Raw genomic sequence first — 15,871 nt, 5'->3', positions numbered from 1 at the left:
CACCCAAACAGAAACCCTATACTTATTGTACATTAATTCCCTATTCCTTCTTCCCCCATCCCTAGTAACCCAGCTATTGTACATATTATAGCTATTTCATGTAAGTGGAATCACGCAGTATCTGTCACTTTGTGTCTGACTTATTTCACTCAAAATGATGTCTTCAAGATTCATCCATGTAGTACCATGTATCATAACTTCATTCCTTTTTTAGGCTGAATAACATTCCATTGTATTTATATACATATAATATGTTTTGTTCATACATTCATCTGCTAATGGACATTTGAGTTGCTTTCACCTTTGGGCTATTGTGAATAATGCTGTCCTGAATACTGGTGTTTGAGTCTCTGCTTTCAATTCTTTTGGGTATATTCCTAGAATTGGGATTGCTGGGTTATATGGTAGTTTGATGTTTAACTTTCTGAGGAACCACCACACTGTTTTTCACAGTGGCTATATGCAACTATTATTTTTTTTTAAATTCATTTTTATTGAGATATATTCACATACCATGCAGTCATACAAAGCATACACTCAGTTGTTCACAGTACCATTATATAATTGTGCGTTCATCACCAAAATTAAATTTTGAACATTTTGATTACCACACACACAAAAATAATAAGAATAAAAATTAAAGTGAAAAAGAACAATTAAAGTAAAAAAGAACACAGAGCTCATATAGAAGGCTCAGCCCATCAAACCACCAGTACCCTATGTCTGTGAGCACATCAGCAACCATGGAGGTGGGGAAGCCCAACACCCCTGAATTGCCCCCATTTTTCTACTCATTCATCCATACACTGGATGTCTATATTTTGCGTAAGAGTGCCCACCAGAGTGACCTCTCGGCTTCTTTTGGAATGTCTCAGACACTGAAACTTACTTCATTTCCTTTCACATCTCCCTTTTGGTCAAGAAGATGTTCTCCATCTCATGATGCTGGGTCTAGATTCCTTCCCGGGAGTCATATTCCACGTTGCCAGGGAGATTCACTCCCCTGGGTGTCAGATCTCACATAGAGGGGAGGGCAGTGATTTCACCTTCCAAGTTAGCTTAGTTAGAGAGAGAGGGCCACATCTGAGCAACACCGAGGCATTCAGGAGGAGGCTCTTAGGCACAATTAAAGGCAGGCCTAGCCTCTTCTATGCAGCAACAGTCTTGTCAAGGGCAAGTCCCGTGGTAGAGGGCTCAGCCCATCAAACCACCAGTCCCCTATGTCTGTGAGCACATCAGCAAACATGGAGCCCAACACCCCTGCATTCTCCACCAGCTCCTCAAGGGAGCTCTTATGCAATTATTCTTAATCTGGCATATTTATGAGCTAGAACATTTCCAAGTAAATATTCCTAAGGAAAACATTCCAAAAAATTCATTTAAGTGTTTTTCTGTAAGTTACAGGTTTCTGACTTAAGTCTCAAGAGCCTTAAAAAATCTTCAAAAAAAAAATACAAAAGTTAAAGGTAATGTAATGTAAAAGGAATGTAAAACTAATTAAAAAAAGAAAAAAATCATAGTGAAAGGAAAGAGGGGAGGAGGCTCAGAAAACGAAGTCCTGCTATTATAAAGGAGAGAGTTTTTAAGAAAAGGACATGGAATGGGCCCAATGAAATGGAAGGATGTCAAACTCTTATCAGATGGATGAGTTTCAGGAGGATAAGTAACCTTGTGTTAATTTAGCATATTCATTTACATCTAGATACTTATGAACATGCAGAGAACAAAAAAAGGAAAGTGGAAAGACCTTTGGATATGGTGGTGTTCAAACATAAGTTTCCAGTTGTTTTCAAACCACCTGCTTAGAGTTCCAACTGTTTTTCCATCTTTAGCATTTAACATAAACCAACTCTCAACTTTCCTGTTCTACAGCTAGTTTATTACAAATCCCTAGGTCCTTGTAATTTCTTGATTGCAACCTTTTAGTTTTATTTATTTATTTATTTACATTGTGATTTTGACTTAGGTCCCTCGAAACGATAGTCAAAATTTTGTGTGATGTTGACTGGTATGTACACTCTTCTGTGGACCGGGTCATAATTTTGATTGGTTTATGAAAGGATCTAATCCCTCCTTCCTGGTTAAGCATTTCTCTGAGCAAAATTTGGGGTAGATAAGTTCATTTTTTGAACCATCTCCTTTGAAAATATTGAGTCTTCTGTAATAATAATGGTAATAATGGCTGGCATTAAAAAAAAATGATTACTTCCTTTTATGCCAGGAACAGCTCCATAACAACCCTATGAAGTAGTACTATTATGCTCATTTTACAGAAGAGGAACCCAAGGCAGAGTAACTTGCCCATGGTCCCCATATAGTGGGGCTGGGAACCCTAGCATACTGGCTTCAGAGGGGCCCATATAATGAGGCCCTGTTCATAAATAACAGTTTACTTGTTTGTAAATTGGGAACAATAAGAGTAGCCAGTGTCACTGTGGGGATTAAATATACTAAAGTAGGATAGTCCATAGCTGAATGGTTTCATGTATTACAATAGGTGTCAATAAATACAAGCTTTCCATACTTAGCCTCTGTTGTACTCCAGAAGGCTTTGTTACCTTTCTTTGTAGAGATTTTAGGGTCATAAAGTTCACTACCAAAGAGGGGATGGATGGGTAAGGATTTGAAACTCTAGGATCAAAGCCTTGAGATTTTGCTCTCCCCACTATACTGTTTATGGTCTCATACTTTCTGTTAGAATCGTAGGGAAATGCTGCATTCTATTCCATAATTCAGTTACCTATCTATCAATAGAAAAGTTATTTCCTCCGAAGCTTTGGAGATCATTGCTTTTCTAGAGAAATGCACCTTGTTTATACCGTGTCTTCACACATACCACTACTCTTTGAGGGTTTAGACCGTGGTGCAAAGTTAGGGATTAGGGCTTGATGCGGCTTTAGAATAAAGCTGGACCTTTAACTTGTTTGGACCTTATACTTCTCATTTATAAAATGATGTGGGTTGTGACAAATGATTTTACCAAAGTCGCTTTTTTTTTGTTCTGGAATTGTATAACCTAAAGATTGACCTTTAACCTGGTGGTTTTCAAAGTGTGGGTCTAGTCAAACATTAAAAAAAATAAAGGATTTGTGCAAATACTGTTTGGTGAAACTTTTGTTTCAGAATAGATATCTATAGGTAATGTACGGAATGTATATCTAAAATGTTTATCTCAGTGTGAGTGGTAGTAAAAACATTTGAAAGCAAACTTGGGCCAGTGCAACCTCTAGACCTGTAAACTGGAGGAGACTGAGTACCTGACCTTCCAAGGAAAACAATCTCGGAACCCCAATTTGAGCACCCCCGCCAAAATCCGAAGACGCAAACGTGAGCACCGATTACGGTCTAGCAGATCCTCGCGAGGGCAGCGGCCCGCCGTACTCCGCGGCGGCACCCAGGCGGACGTCGCACCTCCTGCCTGGCGTCGGGGCCGAAGGGAAGCCGCGCGCCTCCTGACGTCATCACGAAGCGCCGCTGCCTCGGCCGTCTTCCACTTCTCGGGAGAAGTTGTTGGCGCGAATGGCTCCCGAGCTCCGGTAACGGATTCGCAGTCGGCCGGTTCTTCTGCTGCCCGCCCCCGCCACAACCTTTGGGCTGCGATGGTGAGCCCCTGCGGGAGACTGTACAGCTTGTGGGCTTGGGAGACTTTACTGTCTGGGTGTGGACGGGGCATGCCTTGCATGGAAGGAGGGAAAGGACAGCGATGGGTGGCTCTTGTAGGGGGAGCGAAGGCATAGAAGGGACAACACATCAGGCACTGGTTGCACTACTTTTCTTTGGCGGCGGCCTCTGGCTCTCGGCGGCGTCCAGTGAGTAGGAATTCGGTGCGGCGCAGGCGTTTCGCTTTTTTTCCTCATTGGGGGAAGGGAGGAAGGAAGGGCATAATGAAGTTGATTTGGGGGCGCAGCCGTGAAGTTTTCTTGTTCAGCCTTCTCCCGAACTTCAGTTTGAGTCTTACCTAAAGCTTTCAGTCCAAGCTTTCGGTCATGAGCAGAAGAATGTAACAAACTTTCCTTTGCTATAAGTTGTTTCAGGCTTTCAACTTTCATTAACAGTTAAGCAAAATACTCATCACATGGCCCTTTTGAGACTGAGGGTACGGGAAGGATGTTTTGTTTTGTTTGGATGAGTTCATAGGAGTCAGGGCAATAACACGGTTGACAGGAAAAAAAATGCAGTGGGTAGAAACAGATGAATACATTTGACAGCTGTCATCTCTTACTATGGCATTAAAAAAATCTTAAAAATAACTGCATACAGAGCTATTCATATGTGTATTGTGTATATGTATATTGTGTTTGTGCACACGTTGATCTGTATGTATGTATGTACATGTGTGTGCATGTGTGTATTCATTGATTCAACTAGAAATGTTTATGGAGCACCTACTATGTGCCAAGCATTGTACTAGGCTTTGAGAACACAGCAATGTTGAATACAGACAAAAATCCCTGTCCTTGAGGAACTGATGTTTGAGAACACTTTAATGTTGGCCAATTTAGGATCCTTCCCATTTTCCTATTACAGTTCAGCCTGCGACAGACATCTTGGTTCATAAGCCTTTGTCCATATCTCTGATTATTTCTCTAGGAAAAATTCTAAACTGCCCTGTCCAATCCACTGGCCACTAGTCATGCGTGGCTGTCGAGCACTTGAAATGTGCCTGGTCCAAACTGAGATGTGCTGTTGAGTATAAAATAAACACTGGGTTTCAAAGGAAAAAAAAAAAAAAAAAAAAAAAACTGCATAATTTTGTATAAAGCGTTTAAATAAATCGAAAGTGAAATAATTATGCAGCCGGCTTAACAGACATTCGTGATGATATGGGAATGGATACAGGTATGCGATTGAATATTTTAAATATGAATTATACTTTAAGATGTTCAAATAATGCAGAAGATATTTAATACTCAGACATAATTTCGTCAATAGTTCTTGAGCTTTTCTATCAGAGCGCCAACCTTCTGGGGGAAAAAGATTATACCAAATTGGGAAACTTTGCAGCCCTTTTTGTTTTTCTTAAAGATAAAATAATAATAGGAACCCTGTACCAAGCCTCTTCTTCAGGTCATTGTGTGAGCTGTTTGTTTTACATAGCTTTCTTCATTTAAACCGCACAGCAGTCCAGTTTTGCAGAAAGGAGACTTTAAGAATTTAAACAATTTGTCCTAAAACTAGTGAGTGGTTTGACTAGAATTAGAGCTTAGGTTTTTCTGAGCACTACATTACATTGCCTTCCTGAAACGATTATCATTACATTTTGGGAATTCAGGCCACTGTCAGGTACCATGGCACTGTGGAAAGTTGATGAGATTTGGAGTCTTGAAGGTCAGAGTGTTTTAGTCTGGTTCTGCCATTTAATAGTTTTGTGATCTTGACCCCTTTAAGCCTGTTTTCTTATCTGTAAGAGAGGGGAAATAATAGCTGCCCTAATATGATTGTCTTGAAGATTAAACAAGATAATATACGTAAAGCTTCCATTCTGGTGCCTGGCATGTGACAGACATTATACAACTACACAACTACCAATGATCTGTTTTTCTCAGGAAGGACTCCACGGGAAGTCATAAAGTGTAAGTGGCATCATAGATTTCTGTGATGTTGTCAGTCAGGGTGAATGACAGCTTATATAGTCAACTTTTATCATTTAGGTACTTTTAATTTTGGTTATTTTCTGTTTCTTTAGCGCTTCTGTTTATGGTGCAAGTTGAAATTTGAAGTCCTATTCAGAAAAGAAATTGGAGTCAAATTGGTCAGTTTTGCTGTTTGTTACTGGGAAAAGGTTCTACAGAGTAGATAAGAACTTTTGATTATATTGTATTTAATTTAGTTCTCTTGTCTCTAGTTCAAAAATTAGCAAAATCCTAGACTAAAATTCTATTCAGCTTATATGAAAGTTGTATTGTAGTACAATGGTTCTTAACTTTTGGGTCACAGTTCCCTTTGATAATGTGGTTAATAGCATGCAAATTTTCTGCCCAGAGAAATGCACATAGGCACATGCACACCATTTTAGGGGATTCACATATCTTGTGAAGCTCATCAGTACATGAAAGATTAACACCTCTTGCCCTGGGAGCTGCATTTTTTTCCCTCTAATATTGCTTTTTTGATAGTTTAAAAATTATCAATAAAGGAATAAAATACTATATCCACAAAATGGAATTCTATGCAGCTATTAAAAATGAGAAAACTATGACCTGATATGAAATAATTGCTTAGGTAAGTGAAAAAAGTAAGGTGTAGAAAAATAAGTATTCTACCATTTGGTATAGAAATAAGGGAGAAATATATTTATATATTTGCTCGTAGATGCATAAAATATCTCAGTTATACAAGAAACTAACTGATAGCATTTGTTGCCTCCAGAGATGGGAAGCATGTGAGAGGTAGGGTAGGAGGGAGACTTATTACCCTTCTGAATTCTGAACCATGTGAATGTAGTACCTACTAAGGGAATGGAAATGAAATTAAAAATGAAAGGAATAAAAAAATCACATGAGACTTAAGGGACAGCCTTTTTGAAGAGCTGTCAAGTCCATCTACATTGCAATCAGAGCTGCTTCATTGCCCCATGCTAGGGAGTGCCTTTCACTGCTTTTGGCCCAGCACTGTGATCTTATTGTAAGGTAGCTTTTGTTCTATATATGATTACTTGGCTTATAAGGCTGGCGTGATCTGGTCCCTGACTGTCTCTCTGATATCATCTCTCTGATGGTTGAGCATGTTAAGCTGGTTCTAGAAGTCTTAGGCCTTGCTGTTTCCTCCTGTTGGAATGTTCTTCCTCCAGATCCTTGCATGTCTGCCTTTTTTTCATCATTCAAGTCTCAGTCATTTCCTCAGAGGGGCCTTTCCCAATTCTAGCTAAAGGAACTATTTTCCACAGCCACCCTTTTCCACGTTTACCTATTTTATCCTCTAGCACTTGTCAGCACTGAAAATATCTTTTTTTTTTTTATAATAGTTGAGATATAATTGTGCTGGTTTGAGTGTATTGTGTTCCCCAAATGCCATTATCTTTGTGGTCTTGTGTGGGGCAGAAATTTTGGTGCTGGTTAGATTTGCTTGGAATGTGCCCCACCCAGCTGTGGGTGATAATTTTGATGAGATGTTCCCATGGAGGCGTGGCCCCGCCCATTCAGGGTGGGCCTTGATCAGTGGAGCTATATAAATGAGCTGACTCAAAGAGAGGGAAGAGAAGGAGTGATGTTTTGAAGAGGCGCAAGCTTGCTAGAGAGGAGCGTCCTGGGAGAAAGCCGTTTTGAGGCCGGAGCTTTGGAGCAGACTCCAGCTGCCTTCCCAGCTAACAGAGGTTTTCCGGACGCCATTGGCTATCCTCCGGTGAAGGTACCTGATTGCTGAGGTGTTACCTTGGACGCTTTGTGGCCTTAAGACTGTAACTGTGTAGTGAAATAAACCCCCGTTTTATAAAAGCCTATCCATCTCTGGTGTTTTGCATTCTGCAGCATTAGCAAACTAGGACAATAATTCAAATACCAAACAATTCACTGATTTAAAGTGTACATTGGCTCTTATATTCATGGTTGTGCAACCATCACCACAGTCAATTTTAGAACACTTTCATTACCCCCAAAATAAACCATGTATTTTAGCTGTCACTCCCATATCCCCTCACCCTCTCTCTGCCCCCAGTCCTATGCAACTACCAGTCTACCTCTGTCTCTTATCTATGGATTTATTTATTCTATACATTTCATGTAAATGGAAAATGAAATCACATACTGTATTGTCTTTCATGACTGGCTTCTCTCACTTAGCATAATGTTTTTTAGGTTCATCCGTGTACATCCACTGGTAGCATGTACACTCTCTTCTTTTCATTGTTGAATAATATTCCATTTTATGGCAATGCCACATTTTCTGTTCATCAGTTGATGGACATTTGGGTTGTTTCTACATTTTGTCTATTATGAATAATGCTGCTGTGAACAATTGTGTACAAGTTCTTGTGTAGCTATATGTTTTCATATGTTGACTCAAGTGGAATGACTGGATCATGTGGTAACTGTTTAACTTTTTGAAGAACTGTTAGGTTGTTTTCCAAAGTGGCTAGCACCACCTTACATTCCCATCAGCAGTGTATGGGGATTCCAGTTTTTCCACTTCATCACTATCAGCTGATATTATATTTTATTTTGATTATAGCTTTCCTAGTGGGTATAAAGTAGTATTTCATTGTGTTTTTGAATTGCATTTACCTAATGACTAATGATACTGAACATCGTTTTTGATCTTGTTGGCCATTTGTGTATCTTTGGGGAAGTATCTATTTAAGTCTTTTGCCCATTTTTAAATTGGGCTGTTTGTCTTTTTGTTATTGAGTTAAGATTTATTTATATGTTCTGGGTACTAAACCTTTATTAGATATGTGATTTGCAAATATTTTCTCCCATTCTGTGGGTTTACTTTTCACTTTCTCGTTAGTGTCCTTTAATACACAAAAGTTTCAAATTTTGTTAAAGTCTTGAATTTTGTTGAAGTTCAATTTACCTATTTTTTCTTTTGTTGCTTGTACTTTTGGTGCCATATCTAAGAAGTCATTGCCCAATTCAAGGTCACGACAATTTATGCCTATTTTTCTTCTATCAGTTTAATAGTTTTAGCTCTTCCATTTTAGTCTTTGATCCATTTTGAGTTAATTTTTGAATATGATGTGAGGTGTAGAGGTCTAAGTTCATTCTTTTCCATGTGGATACCCCATTGTCCCAGCATGATTTGTTGAAGTGACCATTCTTCCCCATTGAATTGTCTTGGTACTCTTGTCAAAACAAAAATCAGCATAGGTAATTGTGAGATTTTTTTTTTTTTTCTAGATTCACAATTCTATTTCATTGATCTACATGTCTATCTTTATGGCAGGTAGTACCCTGCCTTCATTGTTGCAGCTTTGCAGTAAGTTTTTAAATCAGCAGTTGTGAATCTCCTAGTATTTTTCTTTTTTTCCCAAGATAGTTTTGGCTATTCTTGATCTCTTGAATTTCCATGTGAGTTTTAGAATTGGCAAAGAAGCCAGCTCAGATTTTTTTTTTTCCATGATGCCAATGGCGTTTAATCAGTAAATCCAGGAGAAAAACATCCAGTATCATTTACATAGGTTTTATTTCCCCAGGAAATGTGTTTTGAAAGCAGGTGGTCCTATTATGTTTTTCTTTTTTTATTTGCTCACCATTGCTTTTGTTTGTTTTTGTTTTTCCTTTTTTTTAATGCAGTTTTATTGAGATATATTCATATACCATGCAATCCATCTCCAGCTCAGATTTTGATAGGGATTGTGTTGAATCTGTAGATCAGTTTGGGGTGTGTTTTAGTTTCATAGGCTGCTGAAAGGAGATAATATGAAATGGGTTGGCTTAATAATGGGAATTTATTAGTGTTGCAGCCCAAGAGCGCCATGCCAGTCCAAAGGCCAAAGAAGACAACAAGCATTTTCTGACACATGAACTTTTATTCAGGGCTTACTTACAGAGTGAGAAGTTGTGGAGAGATCGTGACAGCTCTCAGGCCAGGCAGGCATCGCGTTCGCAGGGAAGACGACGGAGCAATGCAAAAAGGGCAGAAAGCCTTTATATGGGTTTAAGACAAAGGCGTTTCTAAGGGTGGGGGGAGCATAGATGCAGGAATAGGTTATTCTGACTTGGGGGGTGGTGCGGGAAGGACTAGAATAATGCTTGAACAATTACATTTTGCTCTTTTTGTGAGACTAAGAGCCTTAAACTTCCTGCCTGTTTGCATAAAGTTACATTTTAAGGTCAATTTACCCTTTTTTTTTCTTTACTGGCTTAGAAAGACAATAGGTTAATCGTTTAGCTGCCTAGGTCATGCAGGCTGCTGTGCATCAAAGATCTGCAGGCCTGTTTTGCTCAGGCCATGGGTTGCCACAATTAGCTTGTGGTTTTGAGGCTGAGAAAAATGTCCAGAATCAAGTTATCGTCAAGGCAACTTTTTTTTTAAAATTCGGTTTTATTGAGATATAGTCACATACCGTACAATCATCCATGGTGTACAATCAACTGTTCACAGTACCATCATACAGTTGTGCATTCCTCACTCCAGTCTGTTTTTTTGAACATTTTCCTTACACCAGAAAGAATCAGAATAAGAATAAAAAGTAAAAGTAAAAATGAACACCCAAATCATCCCCCCATCCCACCCTATTTTTCATTTAGTTTTTGTCCCCATTTTTCTGTTCATTCATCCATACACTGGATAAGGGGAGTGTGGGGATCCTTGACTTTCCTGCCACATGGCAGGTGCAGGTGTCTGCTGATCTCTCCCTTCTCTTCTGGGTTTCATCTCTTCTGGGTTTCATTGGTTTCAACTGCTTGCTTCCTTGGCTTTTTTTTTTCTCTCTCTCTCTCTTTCATCCTGTTTTTAAAGGACTCCAGTAAGAGGATTAAGATCCATTCTGATTAAGGTGGGTCTTCACACCCTAACTGAAGTAACCTTACTTAAAATGGGTTTACATCCACAGGAATGGATTACATTTAAGAACATGTTTTTCTGGGGTACATACAGCTTCAAACCACAAGGTGTATTGCCATCTTAACAATATTAAGTCTTCTGATCCATGAACATGGATATCTTTCCATTTATTTAGATGTTCTTTAATTTCTCTAAATCTTGTAGTTTTCAGAGGATAGGTTTTATAACTTTGTTAAAGTTATTCCTAAGTCTTTTGTTATTTTGGTGCTATTGTCAGTGGAATTTACAATAATTACAAAATATTTACAAAATGTAGTTTACAGTTTACAAAAGTGTAAAAACTACTTAATTTCATTTTAGGATTGTTCATTACAAGTGTATAGAAATACAATTGGTTTTTATATATTGATCTTATATACTGCAGACATGCTGAACTGGTTTATTAGTTCTAATAGCTTTTTAGTGGGTTCCTTAGGATTTTTTTTATATATAAATTATGTCATCTGCAAATTATTTCTTCCTTTCAAATCTGAGTGTCTTTTATTTCATTTTCTTGCCTAATTGTTCTGATTAGAATCTCCAGTGCAGTGTTGAATAGATGTGGCAGGGGACACGCTTGTCTTTTTCCAGAGCTTAGGGGGAAAGCATTCCAATAACTTTTTTCTTTCAGATTATAAGGTCTTTCTTTTTGTTGTTGTTCATAGTTATCATCAGGTGTTTGTACATTCATCACCACAATCAATCTTTGAATATTTTCATTACTGCAGAAAATTAAGAATTAAAATAAAAAAGAACATTCAAAACATTCCATTCCTCTCCTCCCTCCATTGTTCATTTACTTATTTATTTTTTTAACACTCATTTTTTATAACTTTACCAAAAATTAAAAAAACAAACAAAAAAAATTTTAAACAAAACCAAAACAAAGGAATAAGAAAAAACAAATAACCCAAAATAACTACATTGCTTCCAACATGTTCCTACCATACCCCAAGAGAATTAACAAACCATAACCAAACAAAGGAATAAGAAAAACAAGTAACCTAAAATAACTATATTGCTTCCACCATGTTCCTACCTTACCCCAAGAAACTAAACAACTGTAACCAAACAAAGGAATAAGAAAAACAACCTAAGATAACTACATTGCTGCCAACTTGTTCCTACCATACGCCCCCAAAATTACAAACCATAGTCGTTCCTGAGCATTCCCATAACATTAAGTTTACCCTCTATAACTTATCTGTTCTTATTAGATTATTGTTCTCTCTTCACTATCTGCTGTCTATTGCTAGGTCCCCTATATTCTACAATATAAACCATTTATTTTACATTTTTCACAATATTCACATTAGTGGTAACATACAATATCTCTCTTTTTGTGCCTGGCTTATTTCACTCAGCATTATGTCTTCAAGGTTCATCCATGTTGTCATATGTTTCACAACCTCGTTCCTTTTTACTGCTGCATAGTATGCCATCATGTGTATATACCACATTTTGTTTATCCACTCATCCGTTGAAGGACATTTGGGTTGTTTCCATCTCTTGGCAATTGTGAATAATGCTGCTATGAACATTGGTGTGCAGATATCTGTTCGTGTCACTGCTTTCAGATCTTCCGGGTATATACTGAGAAGGGCTATTGCTGGATTGAAAGGTAACTCTTTATTTAGTTTTCTAAGGAACCGCCAGACTGTCTTCCAGAGTGGCTGAGCTATTATACAGTCCCACCAACAATGAATAAGAGTTCCAATTTCTGCACATCCCCTCCAGCATTTGTAGTTTACTGTTTGTTTAATGGCAGCCATTCTAATTGGTGTGAAATGATATCTCATTGTGGTCTTAATTTGCATCTCCCTAATAGCTAGTGAAAATGAACATTTTTTCATGTGTTTTTTGGCCATTTGTATTTCCTCTCCAGAGAACTGTCTTTTCATATCTTTTGCCCATTTTATTATTGGGCCTCTGTACTATTGTCATTGAGTTGTAGGATTTATTTATATATTCAAGATATCAGTCTTTTGTCAGATACATGGTTTCCAAAAATTTTTTCCCGTTGAGTTGGCTGCCTCTTCACCTTTTTGAGAAATTCCTTTGAGGTACAGAAACTTCTAAGCTTGAGTTCCCGTTTATCTATTTTTTTTGTTGTTGCTTGTGCTTTGGGTGTAAAGTCTAGGAAGTGGCTGCCCAATACAAGGTCTTGAAGCTGTTTCCCTGCATTATCTTCTAGGAGTTTCATGGTACTGTCTTTTATACTGAGATCTTTGATCCACTTTGAGTTAATTTTTGTGTAGGGTGTGAGGTAAGGGTCCTCTTTCTTTCTTTTGGATATGGATATCCAACTTTCCCAGCCCTATTTGTTGAAAAGACTGTTATGTCCTGGTTCCTGTTTTTAAATCCATTCTGCCAATGTATATCTTTTAATTGGGGAGTTTAATACATTCATATTCAGTGTTATTACTGTGAAGGCCTTTATTGCATCAGCCATCCTATCCTTGGTTTATGTTTGTCAGATATATTCCCCTCCCCCCTTTATTTCTTTTAACGTACCATTACTAAATCTCTTTAGTTCTAAACTCTTCTCCATACCTCTGTGTCCTTTCTTTGTTTCTCTTCTGGTAGGGCTCTCTTTAGTATCTTGAGTAGGGCAGATCTCTTGTTAGCAAATTCTCTCAGCATTTGTTTGTCTGTGAAGATTTTAAGCACTCCCTCAAATTTGAAGTGGAGCTTTTCTGGATAAAGAATTCTTGGTTGGCAATTTTTCTCTTTCACAATTTTAAATATGTCATACCACTACCTTTTCGCCTCCATGGTGGCCGCTGAGTAGTCACTGCTTAGTCTTATGTTGTTTCCCTTGCATGTGGTGGATTGCTTCTCTTTTGTTGCCTTCAGAACTTGCTCCTTCTCTTCAGCATTTGACAGTCTGATCAGAATATGTCTCGGAGTGGATTTGTTTGGATTTATTCTGTTTGGTGTTCGTTGGGCATCTATGATTTGTGCATTTATGTCTTTGAATACTTTTCCTAGTCCTTTACTCTTCTGTTTCCCTTCTGGAACACCTGTGATTCTTATATTTGTGTGCTTCTTATGTTGTCCATGATATCCCTGAGATCCATTTCAAATTTTCCAATTTTTTTCTCCATTCATTCTTTTGTACTTTCACTCTCTAAAACATTTTTGTCCATTTCATTTACTCGTTGTTAGAGTTCATCTAATCTGCTGCTATGAGTTTCCAGGATATTTTTAATTTGATCAACAGTTTCTTTTATTTACATGAACTAGTCTTTTTTTTTTTTTTTAATTTACTCTTGTAAATTCTTCTTTATTCTCTTCTAGGGTCGTCTTGATGTCCTTTATGTCACGATCTTGTTGTTTGTGGTTACTTATTTGATTAATTGCTCCAGCTCTGTGTCTCCTCTGATTTTTTGATTTGGGCATTTGGGTTTATCCGTATCTTTTGTTTTTTTCATATGCTTTAAAATTTTCTGTTGTTTTTGGCCTCTTGGCGTTTGCTTATCTTGGTAGGATTCTTTTAGGATATGCAGGCTTATTTGAACAATTATCTTTAATTTGACAGAGCTACAGCTTGGTGGAGCGCACTTTCCTTGACCTACCAGCAGATGGTGCCTCCTGGCCGCCTGTTACCCTCAAGCCAGTTCTCCCCAACTTTGTCTGCACAGCGATTGGGGGTCCAAACCTTGTGGAGGTCCAATCAGTGCACCAATTTTCCATTTGCAGTTGGGATCTTCGGCCCTGAGGGTGGGTGGTGTGTCCTGTGCAGTTAGGCAGGGCCGATGGCTTTAAGACCCAGAACTCCCAGCCATTCCTGGGGCTGTGACTGGAAAAGCTTAGGGATGTTGCATGAGTCCATCCCTTCAGCTCAGATTCCCCACAGTCATCTCTCTTCCATGGGCCCATAAGTCCCTGGGATTGGTGTAGGGCTCTTCGCACTCTCATGTGGGACACTGCCTCTTAAGCTGTGCCCTCCATGGGCCTCCGCATTGGAGGACTGCAGAACATCACAGGCAAGTGAAATCCGCAAGGGAGCTCTCACCCGCAGTGCTGCAAGGGTACGTCTCTCAGCCTGCTGAAAAGATGGCTGTATGGGGCGTGATAACGTCCCACTTACATGATCCTCCACCTGTTATGGAGGCCCATTCCTGGCTCCTGGACAATTAGCTGCAGGTGTTGTGAAAGGCTATGACCCACACCAGGTACTGGGGCATGGAAGGCACTCCCCACTGCACTTGACTCCACGGCTCTCACTGCCGGATCTGCTGTTGTCCTCCGGGTTTGCAAACCTGCCTCCAAATGCTTACCCCAGTTTCTCCCTACCGCGGCCGTGGAGCACCCTTTCCTCAGCAGCTCAAACGCTCTCTTGATTCCGAATGCAGTCTCTTGGTTTCACCAAGTGCATAGACACTGTGCATGTAGCAGACCCTGTCCAGCCAGTAGTACCCTGGGACTGCTGTTTTAGAGCACCTTCTGTCTTTTGTCTAGTGTTTTTCACAGAGGAGTATTTGTTCTGTCTCTCCTAATCTGCCATCTTGGATCCTCTGTAGGGCCTTAGTATATATTTAAATATTTTAAATTTATTTCATATTTTTTGTCTACTGTGCTGTCATTGGTGACATCATTGTATACTTTAGTCAGATACAAAATTTTGAGTTTTAGTCTTTCAAGATAAAAGATTTTTACATTTGGATAGGTTTTGTGAATGTATTGATGACAGTCAGTTTCTGCCTGTGGGTTTGGTGGGCTATTTAAAAGTATTAACCAGAAATATTTATATTTCTTTGCTACTCACAAAATAGAGACATAAAACCAAAATATTTTGGCAACTACTCTGCAGAGCACTGCAATACTTATTTTGCATAAAGTTCTGTATCTTTGAAGAGAAATGAACACAGTTAAATCATTTGCTCCCCCTGCCTCCCCACATTTTAGATAGCCATATATAACTCGTGTTTTGGTTGAGGCCTTCATGAGTGGAACAAAGTAATTAAAGCTGTTTGGTTATACTTCAAATTAAATATATATCAGCATTTGTATTTTGATCTTCTTAAGCTAAAGGTTTTTGTAATAGTTCACTTCTGTGTGGGTTTAGGAGTATTTGTTGCCCCCAGATTTTTTTTCCATCTTTGACTCTACTAATAGATTTAAAACCAACCAGAGTTCAAAATGTCCTTATACAGTTAAAGGGCTCTAACAAATGCATGGTTTTTTGAGTGCTTGAAAAAGTCTGGTATTTGTATCTTGGCATATATATATTAAAATCTCATTTGAGGTGCATGATAGGCAGTTTTTCTCTCTGATAGTGTTGTAGAATTGTTGGTTATACCTTAAGGTAGGAGAATGCAGGAAGTCTTTTCTGCAAACTTTTAAGAGCATTTTAAATTTAAAAACTTAACTAGGTAATGTCTTG

At 38.5% G+C, this 15,871-nt stretch overlaps 1 protein-coding gene across 5 annotated transcripts in view; it reads left to right on the top strand.

The window, feature by feature from the left end:
* Positions 1-3,493: 3,493 nt before the first annotated feature.
* Positions 3,494-15,871, top strand: part of RFC1 (replication factor C subunit 1) — a 114,163-nt gene continuing 101,785 nt past the window's right edge. For all 5 annotated transcript variants that reach the window (XM_037829609.1, XM_037829608.1, XM_037829607.1 and 2 more), the window contains exon 1: positions 3,494-3,602. In XM_037829609.1, coding sequence (XP_037685537.1) covers positions 3,600-3,602 — 3 coding nt within the window. In that variant the 5' untranslated portion in view covers positions 3,494-3,599. The remainder of the gene's footprint in view (positions 3,603-15,871) is intronic.

The sequence above is a fragment of the Choloepus didactylus genome, chromosome 3 (genome assembly GCF_015220235.1).
Source record: "Choloepus didactylus isolate mChoDid1 chromosome 3, mChoDid1.pri, whole genome shotgun sequence".
Taxonomy (NCBI): Eukaryota; Metazoa; Chordata; class Mammalia; order Pilosa; family Megalonychidae; genus Choloepus; species Choloepus didactylus.
Note: the sequence above shows the minus strand (reverse complement) of the source record. Positions and strands in the feature narration are given on the sequence as shown.